This window comes from Oncorhynchus kisutch, linkage group LG28 (genome assembly GCF_002021735.2).
Source record: "Oncorhynchus kisutch isolate 150728-3 linkage group LG28, Okis_V2, whole genome shotgun sequence".
Taxonomy (NCBI): Eukaryota; Metazoa; Chordata; class Actinopteri; order Salmoniformes; family Salmonidae; genus Oncorhynchus; species Oncorhynchus kisutch.
In genome coordinates this window covers 39208000-39227660 of record NC_034201.2, presented here as the reverse complement: position 1 = coordinate 39227660, position 19661 = coordinate 39208000, and the positions used below count along the sequence as shown (strand labels likewise).

General features: G+C 43.7%; 1 protein-coding gene across 3 annotated transcripts in view; it reads left to right on the top strand.

Moving 5' to 3' along the window:
• The window catches only part of sh3pxd2b (SH3 and PX domains 2B), a 55410-nt gene that overhangs the window by 16699 nt on the left and 19050 nt on the right, over nt 1–19661 (top strand). For all 3 annotated transcript variants that reach the window (XM_020463859.2, XM_020463857.2, XM_020463856.2), the window contains exons 3-5: nt 1678–1753; nt 6046–6122; nt 17800–17891. In XM_020463859.2, coding sequence (XP_020319448.1) covers nt 1678–1753; nt 6046–6122; nt 17800–17891 — 245 coding nt within the window. The remainder of the gene's footprint in view (nt 1–1677; nt 1754–6045; nt 6123–17799; nt 17892–19661) is intronic.

Sequence of the window (19661 nt, the reverse complement as noted above, 5' to 3'; positions counted from 1 at the left end):
GAGAAGACAGGCCCATCATATGCCAGTGTTTCCATATGATGGGCCAGTAGTAATTTTCCACGAGTGCAGGAACCAAGATGCTCTAAACAGACTATTTCAACATCACCAGCCCTACTGGCCAATCAGATCCCTGCTTGCTGCCCACATCATCAACCTAGTTGAATAATTTTAACTCTAGTCTGTTTGTAGAAGACGGAAAACAAAAACATGAATCTAGTATTTGTGAGGTCTGTCTCTAATCTATTCTCCAACACAAAGTGAATAATTCCCCCCCACCCGGCCAGATATGTTTGGTTTCGTTAGTAATAGTATGGAGTATGTATGCCGTTATTTCTTGTCATAAAAACCCAGTTGGTTCTGACACTGACATTCCACTCTAATATAATAGGAAATGAAGAACATTCCTCTTTTATCTGGCAGCACGTTTGTTCTCTTTGACCCCACTCTGGTTCTGGAGTACAGCCTCGCCGTCACGGCAGACAGATGCCATTATTCTATCAGATTGATGTTAATGTACTTTTTTAAATTTTTTATCCAGGCTAGTCAATTAAGAACAGATTGTTATTTACAATGAGGACCTCAGTCACTGGCCTCACTATAGGGTGGCTGTCTTTCCCAGGACCTCTTCATTGACATTTCTCTGTATGCAGAGAAAGAGCGCTGTCCCTTAGACCTTTTCTCTTTATGCTCCACGATATTTGACTTGTAGTTCTGGGTACTAGGCTATAGGCAACTGTGGCGGCAGGTAGCCTAGTGGATAGAGCATTTGGCTGGTAACCAAAAGATTGCTGGATCGAATCCCCGAGCTGACAAGGTAAAAATATGTTGTTCTGCCCCTGAACAAGGCAGTTAACCCACTGTTCCCCGGTAGGCTGTCATTGTAAATAACAATTTGTTGTTAACTGACTTGCCTAGTAAAATAATAATATCAGCAGGTATGTAGAACAGTTTTCAGCTACTTTCCTCTTTTTCATTTATAGACATTAGAAGTCATCATACAGGAAGTTCAATAAAGATTTTTTCTGAAGCAACATTGTGCAGAACCCCTCAAAACGGCAAACTGCCGCTTATGGTAAACGTGAACCACCTGGGTTCTGTTGTGGTGGACCAGAATGCAGAGCGTAGTTGATGGGTTGGCTCAGTCAGCAGGTTGGCCAAGAGTGACTGGACTGAACACTCCTCAGTGCGTTGTTGCTGTGCTGAAAGAGAAGGAAGGAGAAAGGGCTTCAAGTTCATTGGTTGACACACCCAGGTGTCTTTTCACTTGCCTCCAGCTGCCAATAGAATACAGCTGGGGCCTGGAACACAGACCTTCAAACTTGAGGAGGGGGAGGTTATTGGCTAGAGTGTAGGAAAATAACCTATAGCACTGTGGTGGGATCACTGGGAGACAGAGAGAAAGCGGCACACTGGGCTTTAAAAGGAGAAAATATATATTTTTTTAATTCACTGTCAGTGGGCCTTTGCTAACAGGCCACGAAGCATATGTAGCCTAGCTACCTCAACCAAGACGAAATACCATCTGTTGTGTGGATGTCTTATCATTGGCAGAACCAGTCCTTTTAGGAATTGCTGAATTGTAAAAATGTACAACCCTCTCCCTGCCCCATGCAGTGATGTTGTTATGTGATAGCATGTGTTGTTTAACTCCCTGTGTTGTTGCCACTGTGCTTTCAGATGGAGCTTCTGGATAAGTTCCCTGTGGAAGGAGGGCAGAAAGACCCCAAGCGGAGAATCATCCCTTTTCTACCAGGTAAGAGTGTAGCCCTTTCCATGACTAAAAGAGCCACATTTGACCTCATGGGTGGAATGTTCTTAAAGATATATATAATTTCATAATTAATGAAAAAAATAATGTTTTAATTATCCGGTGTTTCAATGTCAAACAGTTTTGTTATAGTTCAGTCTTCTGTGATGTATATAAAGTGTAATATTGGGATGCAAACTCAACATTCTATACATTTCAACTCTATGTCCGACATGGTACAAGTGTCTTCTTTTTGTTAAGCCCATAACCATGAGTCTGAGGTGTATACTTTTGTTTCAAAGTAGTTTGTTTAAGACTACCACGAATCAGTCTGTGACCCTGATTTAGCTCACTACAGGAAAAGTTTAAACAACACACTGCTACTGACTGACAGTCCCAGCTCATGTGGTGCCGTCAACCAAGCAGCAGAGTTAACAGAGAAGAAGAAAGTAAGAGCTGCTACGTTGCACCCTGTGAAATCCACACCTCTCATGAGCTCACTATTTCCCTTACCGAGCACGGTTTTGTTTTTCCGTTTACATATTGAATGGCAATTTTGTAAATTGCTATTCGTTTTAGTTCCTCACTCCAATACTGTCCATCGAACACACTAAGCAGGAGGGGCCCAGATTGAATTAAGACTGGACACACGTATTAGCAACTCTTGAAACAAGGCCATTTAGTGTCTCATGAGAGTAATCCATGTGAGGCTTATGGGGAAGCCTCACATGGAGGTCTAGGACTGTAGAACTCAGAGAGACCGAGAGGGAGACAGAGAGAGAGAGAGAGAGGCAATGAGGGGAGGAGACTAACCAGGGAGACTAGACCACATTACTCCCACAGTTTTTTCTTCTCCTCCATTGATTCATATATTGTTGTAAATGCTTTAGACATGTATATTCATTGCTCATACATCTGTGAGAAAAGATTAATTCTGAGCACTCAAATCCCAAATAAAATCATATTGTATTTATCATCATAAACAACAGGTGTAGTCTAACAGTGAAATGCTTACTTACTGGCCCTTCCCAACAAAGCAAAGAGAAGGAAAAACAGAAATAAAAAGAATAACACATCAATTGCTTGGCTTTATCCACAGGGTACCGTAAACAAGTCGATGTGCAGGGGTATGAGGTAATGGAGGTAGATATGTGTATATATAGGTAGGGATAACTAGGCAACAGGATAGATAATAAATGGCAACAGCAGCGTATGTGACGTTTCAAAAGGGTCAATGCAGATAGTCCGGTTAGCTATTGGTTAACTATTTAACTAGCTATTTAGCAGTCTTATGGATTGGGGGTAGAAGTTCAGAACCACGTTTAGGTTCTTTCTGTATTCTAAACTCCCACTAGTTCCATTCCCACAGAGTAGACGTAAACATCCAGGCCTGCTGTTTTAAGTTATGTTTGTCTCCCCTTCTTGAATTAAATTGAAGTGAACAGCTCAACATTTTTTCAGGTGGTTCCCATCTGAACTCCTACATCTTCCCCTCCTCCTTCTTCCACCCCCTCGTCTTTCAGAACACGACCAGAAAGACATTCTGTTAGCTGTCTTGTAGTCACAGACTGACTTCTTCAGCTCTTTACAAACTGTGGCATGGCCTGATTTGCACAGCAGATTTCTGTCTGTACTCACAACCACATGGTCAGGGCAAGCAGTCTCAGACCAACGGGCCAATCTGGTCGACTCAGACCAAACCAACAAGACACGGAAGTGGTTTTCCTGTCAGGGTTTGGTTTGTACTTCAAGGCCTCTCGTTTTGTTTTCACTTCTTTGGCCTCTTAGGATCAGCAAAGTGGTTCTGTTTGCATCTGCAAAATGCCCGCTCAGTGTTTTCCTGCCTCACCGTGGTTATGATTCTGGATATGAGTCGCCAGTCGACTTCTTCAACGTTGTGAAGGAGAACAGTTGATCAACTGTTGAGAGGACTTCATGATGAATGTTTTTATATCCAGGCTGTCTGGTTGGCTGACAACCTCAGTGACTCAGTGACTTTCACAACCGGAGCTTCTGTATGTCAGCCTTCACACACAGCTTCCTTTAGTCATATCAGGAGCAAACTTGCTCTTTTGACTTCAAACATGCCAGCTACACAAATGGTTCCTTGGAACTGAATAATTCAATGGAACTAAACCAATTGGATCCTTCTATTGTCCTTAAGCAGCCCATTTTCCGTCCACTTGTGTAGCAATATCATATTGTACAACCGTTAGGATTGTACAGAGAAATACAAACATTGTATTTTATTTGATTTATTTTACCTTTATTTAACTAGGCATGTCAGTTAAGAACAAATTCCTATTTACAATGACGGCCTAGGAACAGTGGGTTAACTGCCATGTTCAGGGGCAGAACATCAGATTTTTACCTTGTCACCTTGGGGATTCGATCTTGCATCCTTTTGGTTACTAGTCCAACACTCCAACCACTATTGTTGTACTTGAGTGCGGTGTGCCGGTAATATACTAGGCCTTTCTACAGCAGCGTATGAAGTGGCTGTATTCAAGAGTCACCATCTGGGACCTCTGTAATTACTAAACACACCTGCAATCTATCTAGCCTTTCATTGGAAATATCTCTTCCCAGCACTCTGCCTCAAACTCAATTCATGAGCCAACTCTGTCAACATTAGTGGTGGAGAATGATTGCAGATGTTTAATGATAGAAGAAACACATTCAATTTTGTTCCCTTGTTTGTGAGATCAAGTTGAACGACTAACGACATGGTTAGGGAAATATCTTATTGGATGGATCTAGTCTCCCAAGAGGACAGATTTGTTGAATATTTAATATATTTTTATTTTATTTTATCTCAGCTCTTAATGATTGCATCCAGAACAAATGAGACATCAACTAAATAAAGATTTTAAACGATTTATATAATCATCTGCCCATTCAATAGGGACACTACTGTTTCACATGAACGTTTCCTGTGGCTTTCCTGACCTGGGGTGTCTTGTGTTGAGTAGAGAGCCTGAGAGAAGAGGCTCCTCCCTGTTCCCGCTCTCTCTGTTCCATACTTAGTCTCTCTCTGTTCCATACTTAGTCTCTCTCTGTTCCATACTTAGTCTCTCTCTGTTCCATACTTAGCTGTTTGATACCCAGCTGGCCACTCTGGCCACAGAGTTGCAATGAAGTCTGCCTGGCCCAGGTTTGAATCTGTACTGTAACAGCAGCAGACATTTTATTTTTCCCTAAACAGGCCTTTCGTCGACTGAGCATGTGGCACATACAAAAATGGGTGGGAAGTGTTGAGTCAGCACTTTTCCCTTGACCAAGAGAGCTTTGAAATGGATCCCCTGTGTAATACTTATATATCACTTTGTACTGCTTAGATGTGCCCGTGTTAGCAGTCTTAACAAGTATCATAAGCCCCTTGATGAGGAGATACAGTCACTTCTAAGATCTCTCTTTTTGACCTGATATTTTACTGGCCTGACTTAATACCTCGGTCCCATGGCTCTGTAATGTAAATTTACAAACGGGTCCTCCATGGTTAAAAGGAGAGAGAGGTACCAGTCTGCTCCCAACTTCCTGCATACCAGAAAACTTAATAGGTTTTCTGAGACCTATTTGTATCCATTTCTTGTTATTGTTCCAGTGACCCAAATCCAGACTCCCGGCGGTGGCCATTTTTGTGGCTGTGCGATAAGAACGGAATATAGATGCCATCCACTATATGATAAAGAAGGCCAACAATTCACAGTGCACTTAATGACTTTCATTGTGCTGTCAGAGTTGGGTTATTGATGAGGCCACTTTATTGGCCTAAGATAGTAGCTGTGCAATATAATGGACTGGACTGCAGTCTTTACACAAGCCCACTCTATGAAGACAAGTCATTGTCCTTCACAACTGTAACATATATACTGTATGTAAGCCTACTGTTACCATTCGAAATGTACCATGAGATCATTTGTTGGGAGTAAAGTGAATCAGTCTTTAGTCTAGATTAGTGTGTTTCTTTAGGATCACAGTATCAGTTGGACCTTGAAAGGTTTTAATAACATTCCTGAATGGTTAAATGTTCATGTAGCCTACATGTTATACTGCATGGGAAGGTGTCCAGTGCAGGCTTTTTAGAAAAAGTCAGTACAGTATTTTCAGGAAAAAACGAGGAGTGCCGTTATGGAGTATTTATCACGTTGTATGCCTGCTTGTATAATTGCCACAACTACTGTGAATCGACACCATTGAAAAGGAAAACAAGTCATAAATACTCATACAGTTTGAGCCTTTATCCTTGGAAGACACAACCAGTCTTAAGAATCTACAGTTTTTCTTCTTCCTTCCAGGGAAGATCCTGTTCAGGAGAAGCCATATCAGGGATGTGGCCATGAAGCGCCTGAGGCCTATCAACGAGTACTGCAGGGTGAGTACTGACTCAGCTGGTGGGGAAATTCAGGGGTATTAAAGCCTTCACACTCGTCACCCATCATGGAAGAAACAACAATAGGGCCCAGAAAGAAACCTGGAGGGGAACCAAATCCTTGAGTGTTAGGACCATATCTCTGTGGTAGATAGAAGTCCAGATTAGAGCTAGGAATGCATCCTTGAGCCTGCTTCCCATAGCCTTCCCTCACGTGGTTCACTTCACAGATCAAATTTGAACATTTTAGTCATTTAGCGTACGCTCTTATCCAGAGCGACTTACAGGAGCAATTAGGGTTAAGTGCCTTGCTCAAGGGCACATCGACATATTTTTCACCTTGTCGGCTCAGGGATTTGAACCAGCAAAACTCTAACCAATAGGCTGCCTTTCTGCCACCCAAAACAATTGAACAAGGACTCCTGTTGTTTAGAAATCCAAGTATGTGCTCTGTGATAGGCACAGCAGTCAGGGCTTTCAGATAGCATGGCTGTCAGAGTGAGACTGTTTTGAATTCCATGCACCCGCCAGCTATGATTCCCAGAGGCCAGAGTCACATCTAGTTCCACTGACCTGTCATATCCATTCTCTGCTTTGCTTTAGTTGATGTGTTTCTCTATACAAAGACCCAATACACTTGGATTTTTTATATTTATTTATCCATTATTTTACCAGGTAAGTTGACTGAGAACGAATTGAATTCGTTGAATTCAATGAATTAACACCCCTACTCTTACGATAAGTGCCATGGGATATTTAATGACCTCAGAGAGTCAGGACACCCGTTTAACGTCCCATCTGAAAGACAGCACCCTACACAGGGCAGTGTCCCCAATCACTGCCCTGGTGCATTGGGATATTTTTTTAGACCAGAGGAAAGAGTGCCTCCTACTGGCCCTCCAACACCACTTCCAGCAGCATCCCATCCAGGAACTGACCAGGACCAACCATGCTTAGCTTCAGAAGCAAGCCAGCAGTGGTATGTAGGGTGGTATGCTGCTGGAATGTTGGAAACATGCATATTCTCTATGTTTATCATTGCCCAATGGGAAATATAAGATAACAAAATCAGTCATCCTCAAATATATTTTCTTCAGGAATTAGACATTGAGGAAACTGAAGGCAGTCTGGAACATGGGTGACTGAGAAAAAACTAAGCAGAGAATGTGTTTTGCTCTTTGTGGGAAGGGAAAGAAGAATCCACCTCTGTGGCAGGCAATAGTGGTGCTGTGGAATCTCTGTGGGAAGCTATCTGTCCACTATGCAGTGCAGAGGTTATGAGCAGTGCTGAGCTAGCCCCAGTCAGCAACATCACCAGGCCTTGTGTTTCATTTTAAAGGGCTGCCCTATAAACTACCTTTTTTGCCTGGTAACTGTTTTGCAAGGTGGTCATGCTCAGTCAAGCATTTCGCTACACTACAAGCATTTCGCTACACTCGCATTAACATCTGCTAACCATGTGTATGTGACAAATAAAATTTGATTTGATTTGAAAAACAACATATTCCCTGGCATGTTGCAAGAGTGCCTTTGTTTATGAAGCCAGGTAACTGTTGAGAGAGATGGGGTACACATTAGAGGTCGACCAATTATGATTTTTCAACGCCGATACCGGTACCCCTTATTGGAGGACCAAAAAAGCCGATACCGATTATTAAAAATGATTTATTTGTAATAATGACAATTACAACAATACTGAATGAACACTAATTTTAACTTAATATAATACATCAGTAAAATCAATTTAGCCTCAAGTAAATAATGAAACATGTTCAATTTGGTTTAAATAATGCAAAAACAAAGTGTTGGAGAAGAAAGTAAAAGTGCAATATGTGCTATATAAGAAAGCTAACGTTTGAGTTCCTTGCTCAGAACATGAGAACATATGAAAGCTGGTGGTTCCTTTTAACATGAGTCTTCAATATTCCCAGGTAAGAAGTTTTAGGTTGTAGTTTTTATAGGAATTATAGGACTATTTCCCTCTATACCATTTGTATTTAATTAACCTTTGACTATTGGATGTTCTAATGGGCACTTTAGTATTGACAGTGTAACAGTAGCTTCCGTCCCTCTCCTCGCTCCTCCCTCGGCTCGAACCAGCAACACAATGACAACAGCCACCATCGAAGCAGCGTTACCCATGCAGAGCAAGGGGAACAACTACTAGAAGGCTCAGAGCGAGTGACGTTTGAAACGCTATTAGCGTGCGCTAACTAGGTAGCCATTTCACTTCGGTTACACCAGCCTCATCTCGGGAGTTGATAGGCTTGAAGTCATAAACAGCGCAATGCTTGACGCACAATGAAGAGCTGCGGGCAAGATGCACGAAAGTGCTGTTTGAATGAATGTTTACGCGCCTGCTTCTGCCTACCACCGCTCAGTCAGATACTTAGATGCTTGTATGCTCAGTCAGACTATATGCAACGCAGGACACGCTAGATAATATCTAGTAATATCAACCATGTGTCGTTAATTAGTGATTATGATTGATTGTTTTTTATTATTTTTAAGATAAGTATAATGCTAGCTAGCAACTTACCTTGGCTTTCTGCATTCGTGTAACAGGCAGTCTCCTTGTGGAGTGCAACGAGAGAGAGGCAGGTCGTTATTGCGTTGGACTAGTTAATTGTAAGGTTGCAAGATTGGATCCCCCGAGCTGACACGGTGAAAATCTGTCGTTCTGCCCCTGAACAAGGCAATTAACCCACCGTTCCTAGGCCGTCATTGAAAATAAGAATGTGTTCTTAACTGACTTGCCTAGTTAAATAAAGGTAGCAAAAATATATATTTTTAATCTGCAAATTGGCGCCCAAAAATACCGATTTCCGATTGTTATGAAAACTTGAAATCGGCCCTAATTAATCGGCCATTTCAATTAATCGGTCAACCTCTAGTACACATGTCTTGGGAGGGGGAGGCCTAGGGGTCAGGATACCTCAGTGGGTCGTATTGGAATGGACAGGACAGCAGGCAGGCTCAGGGTCAAGGTAGGCAGAGGTCAATAATCCAGAGGTGGTGCAAAGGTACAGGACAGCAGGCTCAGAGTCAGGACAGGCAAGGGTCAAAACCAGGAGGGCAAGAAAAGAGATTGGGGAAAAGCAGGAGCTGAGACAAAAACGCTGGTTGATTTGACAATCAAGACAAACTGGCACAGACAGAGAACACAGGTATAAATACACAGGGGATAATGGGGAAGATGGGCGACACCTGGAGGGGGGTGGAGACAAGCACAAGGACAGGTGAATCCGATCAGGGTGTAACAATATGAATAGTTTCAGACTTCTATGCAAGGTTATTATAGTAAACTAAATCTGAAACTAAAATGAAAGCTAATCATGAAAAACTATTTAGGTAATGAAAATAAAATAATTAACAAACCCGTTTGAAAAATTAAAACTATCCTAAAGCTATTATCTTTGACTCCAAAACAAAATTAAATTACCTTTTAAAAAACAACATGACCTTTTAAAAAACAACGCCTGTTGTTCATAAGCGTATCTGCCCGTTCATTGGCTAGAATGTCTATCTAACCTATGACCTGACCTGACCCATCACCTTATGTATTACTGCCCCCCAGTCTCAAGAAGTTACATCCCAAAAAACAAACCAAACCAAATAATCAAAAAAACAGAAATATTTTTATACGACTTAAACTAAATGTAATCTAGAAAATCTGGTCTGAAAACGAACTGAAACTAAACTGAATTTCAAATACAAATCTAAAAACGAATAAAAATAAATATAAAAACAAACACTATCTATTAAATAGAACTTCTGGTCTGCAGTCACGTTTTCGGTTGTTGTGGGTTCCATAGAGGACTATAATATATACAGTAGCTTGCGAAAGTATTCATCCCCCTTAGCGTTTTTCCTATTTTGTTGCCTTACAACCTGGAATTGAAATGGATTTTCTGGGGGTTTGTATCATTAGAATTACAAAACATGCATACCACTTTGAGGATGCAAAATATTTTTTATTCTGAAAAGAAAAAAAAGAGCTTGCATAACTATTCATCCCCCTTAATGTCAATACTTTGTAGAGCCACCTTTTGCAGTAATTATAGGTGCAAGTCTCTTGGGGTATGTCTCTATAAGCTTGGCACATCTAGCCACTGATTTTTGCCCATTATTCAAGGCAAAACTGCTCCAGCTCCTTCAAGTTGGATGGGTTCTGCTGGTGTACAGCAATCTTTAAATATTCTCAATTGGATTGAGGTCTGGGCTTTGACTAGGCCATTCCAAGACATTTAAATGTTTCCCCTTAAATCACTCGAGTGTTGCTTTAGCAGTGTGCTTAGGGTCAATGTCCTGCTGGAAAGTAAACCTTTGTCCCAGTCTCAAATCTCTGGAAGACTGAAACAGGTTTTCCTCAAGAATTTCCCTATATTTAGCGCCATCCATGATTCTTTCAATTATGACCCGTTTCCCAGTCCCTGACAATTAAAAAACATCCCTACAGCATGATGCTGCCACCACCATGTTTTACGGTGGGGATGGTGTTCTTGGGGTGATGAGAGGTGTTAGGTTTACGCCAGACATAGTATTTAACTTGATGGCCAAAAAGCTCAATTTTAGTCTCATCTGGCCAGAGTACCTTCTTCTATGTGTTTGGGGAGTCTCCCACATGCCTTTTGGTGAACACCAAACATTTTTGCTTATTTGTTTCTTTTAAGCAATGGCTTTTTTTCTGGACACTCTTCTGTAAAGCCCATCTTTGTGGAGTGTACAGCTTAAAGTGGTCCTATGGACAAATACTCCAATCTCCGCTGTGGAGCATTGCAGGTCCTTCAGGGTTATCTTTGGTCTCTTTGTTGCCTCTCTGATTAATGCCCTCCTTGCCTGGTCCGTGAGTTTTGGTGGGCGGCCCTCTTTTAGCAGGTTTGTTGTGGTCCCATATTCTTTCAATTTTTTAAATAATGGACGTAATGGTGCTCTGTGGATGTTCAAAGTTTAGGATTTTTTTTTATAACCCAACCCTGATCTGTACTTCTCCACGACTTTGTCTCTGACCTGTTTGGAGAGCTCCTTGTTCTTCATGGTGCTGCTTGCTTGGTGGTGCCCCTTGCTTAGTGGTATTGCTGGCTCTGGAGCTTTTCAGAACAGGTGTATAAAAATACTGAGATCATGTGACAGATCATGTGACACTTAGATTGCACATATATGGACTTTATTTAACTAATTATGTGACTCCTGGAGGTAATTGGTTGCAAAAGATCTTATTTAGGGGCTTCGTAGCAAAGGGGTTGAATACATATGGACACACCACTTTTCCATAAAAAAAAAAAAGTTATTTTTAATTTCACTTCACCAATTTGGACTATTTTGTGTATGTCCATTACATGAAATCCAAATAAGAACAATTAATATTACAGGTTGTAATGCAACAAAATAGGAAAAACGCCAAGGGAGATGAATACTTTTGCAAGGCACTGTAGATCTATTAACATCCTCAATACAAATGAACACATTGAAGTAAAAAAAAAAATCTATATATCAAAATATGTTTTATTATCAGCTAAAATGTACCTGAAATATGTTTTAGGTGTTTTTAAATGTATTGTTGTTTTACAAATACTTGAATTACAACTCCTCTCTTCTCTGTCTGAGAGGGCTTAAAAGGAAATGTCCAAAATGTTCAACTTCATATTTATCATCTCCAGCACTAGGAAGTAGAACATTTTAGAAATGTCCCTTTAACAAAGTCATCTGGTAATACTGTATCTTTGGATAATTCAATGTCTAGCCCTATGACCACCTGTATCGTCTCCTTAGGCTCTGTTGACTGTGTTGGTGACTTGCCCTTTATCAGCTGCCCTAACCTGTATGAGTTACCCTACTACTCATACTGCTTCTTGTTAGTGAAGTGACAGGGGAATCATCCACTCCCTGGCCAGTCAGCCCCCTCCCTGGTTCTTTAAACCCCTGGGTGAGTGGGAGTCAGATAAAAGGTCTGTGGTTCTGCCTGGTCACGCTGGCTGGTTTGGAGGGGTGGGGGTGGGGATGGGGGGGCTGGCTGGCTGGTTTGGAGGGGTGGGGGTGGGGATCGGGGGGCTGGTCAGGCTGGCTGGTTTGGAGGGGTGGGGATGGAGTGGCTGGCTGGTTTGGAGGGATGGGGGTGGGTGGGGGGGCTGGTCAGGATGGCTGGTTTGGAGGGATGGGGATGGGGGGGGCTGGTCAGGATGGCTGGTTTGGAGGGATAGCGATGGGGGGGCTGGTCACGCTTGCTGGTTTGGAGGGATGGGGGGCTGGTCAGGGTGGCTGGTTTGGAGGGATGGGGATGGGGGGGCTGGCTGGTTTGTGGGGGTGGGGGGGCTGGTTGGTTTGGAGGGATGGGGGTGGGGGGGCTGGTTGGTTTGGAGGGATGGGGGTGGGGGGGGCTGGTTGGTTTGGAGGGATGGGGGTGGGGGGGCTGGTCAGGATGGCTGGTTTGGAGGGATGGGGTGGGGGGGCTGGTTGGTATGGGGGTGGGGGGGCTGGTCAGGATGGCTGGTTTGGAGGGATGGGGGGGCTGGTTGGTTTGGAGGAATGGGGGTGGGGGGGCTGGTCAGGATGGCTGGTTTGGAGGGATGGGGATGGGGGGCTGGTTGGTTTGGAGGGATGGGGGGCTGGTTGGTTTGGAGGGATGGGGATGGGGGGGCTGGTTGGTTTGGAGGGGTGGGGGGGCTGGTTGGTTTGGAGGGATGGGGGGGCTGGTTGGTTTGGAGGGATGGGGATGGGGGGCTGGTTGGTTTGGAGGGATGGAGATGGGGGGGCTGGTTGGTTTGGAGGGATGGGGATGGGGGGGGGCTGGTTGGTTTGGAGGGATGGGGATGGGGGGGGGCTGGTTGGTTTGGAGGGATGGGGATGGGGGGGGGCTGGTTGGTTTGGAGGGATGGGGGGGGCTGGTTGGTTTGGAGGGATGGGGGTGGGGGGGCTGGTTGGTTTGGAGGGATGGGGATGGGGGGGGCTGGTTGGTTTGGAGGGATGGGGATGGGGGGGCTGGTTGGTTTGGAGGGATGGGGGTGGGGGGGGCTGGTTCGTTTGGAGGGATGGGGATGGGGGGGCTGGTTGGTTTGGAGGGATGGGGGTGGGGGGGGCTGGTTGGTTTGGAGGGATGGGGATGGGGGGGCTGGTTGGTTTGGAGGGATGGGGATGGGGGGGCTGGTTGGTTTGGAGGGATGGGGATGGGGGGGCTGGTTGGTTTGGAGGGATGGGGGTGGGGGGGCTGGTTGGTTTGGAGGGGTGGGGGGGGCTGGTTGGTTTGGAGGGATGGGGATGGGGGGGCTGGTCAGGCTGACAGAGTGAAACGTAGAAGGTGTTTACCTTATGGTTCCTTTCATGTTTGGCTCTTAGGATCACCATTTCAACCTTTCTGTCAAATTCTGAGTGAAGTATGAACCTGACTCACATGGAATTCCCCATGCTGGAGTTTCTGCTTTTAGGAAAGGAGAGGTTGATGCCTGGAGAATATATATGTTTCAAGTATCGAGCTTCTATTTTATTAGACGGGATATGTAGTATGTACGGGAAGGATGCACATAGTATACATCGTCCAATGAAATACTTACTTGCAGGTTCCTGCTCAACAATGTAACAACAATAAGAAATAATTCAAGATAAGTATATGAATATAAAGTAAGTTGTTCAGTGGAGTATAATACATATTTTAGCATAAGTATCCTGGAAGCACAATGACTCAGATTTAACTTTTATTTAATCAGCGGAGCCTGTTGAAACCAGGGTCTCATTTTCAATGATATGTAGTCCATCTGAAACCAGTGTTTCAATTGTGCAGTATTTAGCTATCATAATTAGTCTGGTTGCAGCAGTTGTGTGTGTGTGTGTGTGTGTGCATCTGAGTGAGTGCATGTGTGCCAAGGTGCAGAGAATCACAGCAGGTGTTCAGTCCAGTTCAAGTGTTCAGCAGTCTGATGGCTTGTAGATAGAAATTGTCTCTGAGTCTGTTGGCATCAGTTCTCGTGCTCCGATACCGTCTCCCCGACGGTAAGGGAGTGAGACGCTTGTGGCTGTGGTGTGGGAGCTCCTTGATGGTGCTGCAGGCCTTCCTCAAGCACCTGTTCTGGATGGACCATATACAGTAGGGTTGCACTCCCGTTGTACCCTATTACCACTGTTGTACCCTATTACCGCTATTGTACCCTATTACCGCTATTGTACCCTATTACCGCTATTGTACCCTATTACCACTGCTGTACCCTATTACCACTGCTGTACCCTATTACCGCTGCTGTACCCTATTACCGCTGCTGTACCCTATTACCGCTATTGTACCCTATTACCGCTGCTGTACCCTATTACCGCTGCTGTACCCTATTACCGCTGCTGTACCCTATTACCGCTGCTGTACCCTATTACCGCTGTTGTACCCTTAAATCTATCACATCCCACAACTATCCCAGACCATGTTTGGAAAATTTGTTAACTTTTATACTATGGGGGATAGATTAATATAGGCTAGTGCTTTTGCTGTTCGTTAGGCCTACTCATATTGTTGGCTGATGAAAAGTAAATGTGGATAGTTCTTCCAATATCTTCCATATGCGTCTCGTAATTAGATACAAACGCTTGCAGTTGCGTCCCCGAAGTGGCTGTCTTCACTTGTAGCCTGTGAGAAAACCCTGATCACGTGACGGAAAGCCATGAGAGGTTCTTCGGCACGCAGCCGGGAGAAGGAAATTATAATTATTATATTCAGCCCAAGGGCACAACGGCCACTGGCCACAAAAGGCATGGATTTTTTTTTAGGGGGCATTATGGCCACACAAAGGGAAAGCTGGGACATTCGAGGCATTATCAAGTTGCTTGTCAAATTGTGAATGAGAGACTGATGAAGTGTGTGCAGCCTGCGCAAAAAAAAACTAGGCAGAGCTCATGCCTTTCATGCGACTTATGATGATTTGAAAAAAGTCACATCATGCAGCCTTAGACTGTATTAAAAATCAAAACAAATAGCCCAACATTTGTATCACAACTAAAGTTACATAAACAACTCTAAATCAGCACATAGGAGTACCTGTTTCTTTGTTAAATGTTCAACACAGAATAGCCGTATGTGCGCACTCCCTCAAATAGTTTGGAGAAAATATCCTTTCTATTTTATTCAGCTATGTTCAATTGTACTCTTCATACTATAAAATAATATCAAATAATGCCATGGATATCTAACCAAATCTTGTCTGCTAAATGAACTAGTGTAGCCCACAGCCAAATGGCAGGTCAGGGCCTAACATACTGTAAGGACAACTCCAAGTATGCTATTCTGTTCTTCTGAAATAGACTACATTTTCTTAATAACATGTTTCTTTAGATAATCTAATCTACTATTACTCTACTCTACTACTAATCTACTACTAATCTAATATACTTCTAATCTACATCTAGTCTAATCTACTACTAATCTACTCTAATCTACCACATCTAAACTAATCTACTTCTGATCTACTACTAATCTAATATATTACTAATATAGTCTACTACTAACCTAATTTGATCTAATCTACTGCTAATCTAATATACTACCAATCTAATCTTGTGTATACATATATCTGGAAATTCTCTCCCACCTTCATTGTCCTCTGTCTGACACGCACACACACACAATCGTCTAAATGTTGTCTGCTGTAAAGTCCATTTGCTGTAATGTGCCTCCTGGCTTCCAGTCTCTGGGTAGAATACTAATGACTGGCAAGGTCACAGGCAGAGTGGAGGGGGGAGAAATCCAGGGGGAGGATGGTCATCCTAACCTCAGACACAGTACACCAGGTTCAGTCACCAGGACCAGGGGATGAGGGATCCTCTGGAGGTCAACACTTAAAGCCTTTCATCATCTGACTCTTAGCCGACTGTATCATTTCAGCTGAATATCCGATTTTTCTTTAAAAAATGCATTTTAAACTTTGAATTAACAACTGGGCATTCACTCACACACACACACACACACACACACACACACACACACACACACACACACACACACACACACCCTGAGGTTAATGGAGAACAGGGTTTCAGCTGAGACTATGGCAATCCTCTCACACTTTTAGCATGACCAGTCCATTGGCACAGCTTCCCATACAGTGAGCCTAAAAGGGCAAGTTGTCACACCGGACAAGGGCACCTTGAAATCTGGTTGGCCTGTGTTTTATGCCCGTCAGGTTTGATATCATAATTCAGGCTGTGTGGGAGAGAGAGAGAGAGTCGCCCCTCTCTGGGAGGACAGTACTGAGGCACTTAGCCTTATTAAGAGCAGATGTATGCTGGCTCTGGGCCTGTGATAGCAGCTGGCTCTGGGCCTGTGATAGCAGCTGGCTCTGGGCCTGTGATAGCAGCTGGCTCTGGGCCTGTGATAGCAGCTGGCTCTGGGCCTGTGATAGCAGCTGGCTCTGGGCCTGTGATAGCAGCTGGCTCTGGGCCTGTGATAGCCTTGAGAAATGCCTCATGGCAGCGAGGAGTGTGCTGCATACTTACCTCTCTGCACAGAGTGATAATAATGACTGTGCGGTCGGTGAGACCCACCAGCTGGTTCTGGAAATTGGATCAGTTGGATCACTGAGGCAATTCTCTTTGTTTGACCACCTCAGTGCTGAGGCCTTTGAGGCTTGGCTGATAAAGAGAAAAATAATTCTCAGGCCAGTTAGCCTTTCATCTCTTGAGAGCCACAGCCCTGCCGGCCCCCACAGGGAAAAAGGATCAAAGATGTTAGATTAGAAACAGGAAATAGATTAGAATTAGGCAGAGTGCTGACTAGGCTCCATCTAGGTAGATGGGTTATTTATGTCAGTGTGGGCTAGCCGGGTGATGGCTTGTGTGTATTGCAGCTCACATCCCTTGGTAGAGGCCTACTGTATGTACTCAAGGGGATATGGTATGTGAATGTAGCACCTCTCATGTAGCATCTGTCATTCATCCTGCTGTATCATTATACTGGTATGTCAAATATGAAGTCCCCCTGGCAAACAGGCTAGATACAGATACTTCCTACTTAACACCACCACTCCCAAACAGACTGGATACTTCCTGTTAAACACTACTACTCCCAAAAAGGCTAGATACATAGAGTTCCTGCTAAACACTACTACATCCAAACAGGTTAGATACTTCCTGCTAAACACCACTACTTCCAGACCGCATCGATACTTCCTTCTGAACACTACTACTCCCAAACAGGCTAGATACTTCCTGCTAAACACTACTACTCCCAAACAGGTTAGATACTTCCTACTGAACACTACTACTCCCAAACAGGTTAGATACTTCCTACTGAACACTACTACTCCCAAACAGGTTAGATACTTCCTACTGAACACCACTAATCCCAAACAGGCTAGATACTTCCTGCTAAACACTACTACTCCCAAACAGGTTAGATACTTCCTACTGAACACTACTACTCCCAATCAGGCCAGATACTTCCTGCTAAACACCACTAATCCCAAACAGGCTAGATACTTCCTACTGAACACTACTACTTCCAGACCGCATCGATACTTCCTTCTGAACACTACTACTCCCAAACAGTCTAGATACAGATACTTCCTGCTAAACACCACTAAAACCAAACAGGCTAGGTAATTCCTGCTAAACACGACTTCTCCCATTCCCCTAATATTAATACAATAACAGCATTTGGTTCTGATTTGATGAACTTTCTAAACTTCCTGTGTTTCTGTCTCCTGTGCAGGCTCTGATTCAGCTGCCTGTGTACATCTCCCAGTGTGAGGAGGTCCGTGTGTTTTTCGAAACCCGGCCTGAAGACCTCAACCCACCCAAAGAGTAAGCCACGAATAACACCTTTTAGTTTAAGAAGCACGCTCTGTCGCTCAGTCGAATGCACAGCAGAAATGTCTCTGAGTGATATACACATCCCAAAGTTCACACCAGTGCTATGCCAACAACAAACACTCTGAATAAAAAAAGACATGCATGGCATAATGCTGGGTGCAGGTTTCTTTCATGGAGTAGCTTTTTGACCACCTGACCACGATGTTATGTTGAAACAAGCCAATCCATCAGTAATAGGTTCTATCTAATCAAATCAAATTGTATTAGTCACATGCACCGAATACAACCATACAGTGAAATGCTTACTTAAGAGCCCCAAACCAACAGTGCACTTTTAAAAAATGCGGATAAGAATAAGAGATAAAAGTAACAAGAAAAAATAACAATATATACAGGGGGGTGCTGGTACAGAGTCAATGTGTGGGGGCACCGGTTAGTTGAGGTAGTATGTACATGTAGGTTATTAAAGTGACTATGCATAGATGACAACAGAGAGTGGCAGTGGTGTGGAGAGACTACCCAGATTATGCAAATAGTCTGCGTAGCCATTTGACTAGATGTTCAGGAGTCTTATGGCTTGTGGGTAGAAGCTATTTAGAATCCTCTTGGACCTAAACTTGGCGCTCCGGTACCGCGTGCGGTGCGGTAGCAGAGAGAACAGTCTATGACTAGGGTTGTTGGAGTCTTCTGACACCGCCTGGTATAGAGGTTCTGGATGGCAGGAAGCTTGGCCCCAGTGATGTACTGGGTGGTTCGCACTACCCTCTGTAGTGCCTTGTGGTCGGAGGCCGAGCAGTTGCCATACCAAGCAGTATAATACAGGGTAAAGGACTATGATGTCATGCTCCCTCTGGTATTGCTGTAGTGGACGTGGGAGCAGTTGTTGGTTTTCCCTGAGTGGGAGCTACATAACATTTAGCTTAGAGGAGCGGAACATCTGAGGGTGCATGAGCTCCGTGGAGTCGAAAGGCAGGCCCCACTCTTGTAAATCTCACACATTAGTGTCATAACCAGCCTGTCAGTTACAATGTGCCAACACTAGATCATAAAGTCACCAAACAACTACCAGATGTCTGGAGGGCAGGAGGGGTTACTAGTGGTTACGGGTTTTCTGAGAGACCATGAGATTAAGTTCAGACCCTCAACATTTTAATAAAAATCAAATACAGAAAAACAGCTGTCAACCAAGGTGTGTGACTGGTCACCTTGTGACATAAGTGATGGATTTCTATGTCAGGCACTTGGGTTTGGTTGGAAAGGTCATTTTTATTTCTTAAACCATATTTTACCAGGTTTTTTAAGCTATTGCTTTCCCAGGGGCGGCTGGTGTGCAAGACTAGGTTCTTCCCAGAAATATGTAAATGTGTCAAACCAGATGCTTCTCAGATGCTCTCTGCTTCTCCCTCACTTTTTGACAGGTCCTAATTTGTTTATATATCAGTTTTTCTTCTATAAAAGACAGCTTCTTATCTATGTCTGACTGGCAGTGTATAAGCCGAGAAGCGTTTAAATGCTCAAATGCATTTCCCACAAAGCTAGGCCCATGTGTTATATTTATGTATGCCGAGAGGTGTTCAACTCTCACATCCCCAAAACGACTTCACGGCTTATGTGAGTAATGTTTCAATCTCATCTACGCTGTCGAATCTTAACCAGCCACTTTTCTGCAAAGATATGCAAATTCATTTTTTTGCTGTGCTCCATTTTACACTCAAATCCATAGATTGTGAATGAACATCAACTATATACAGTACCAGTCAA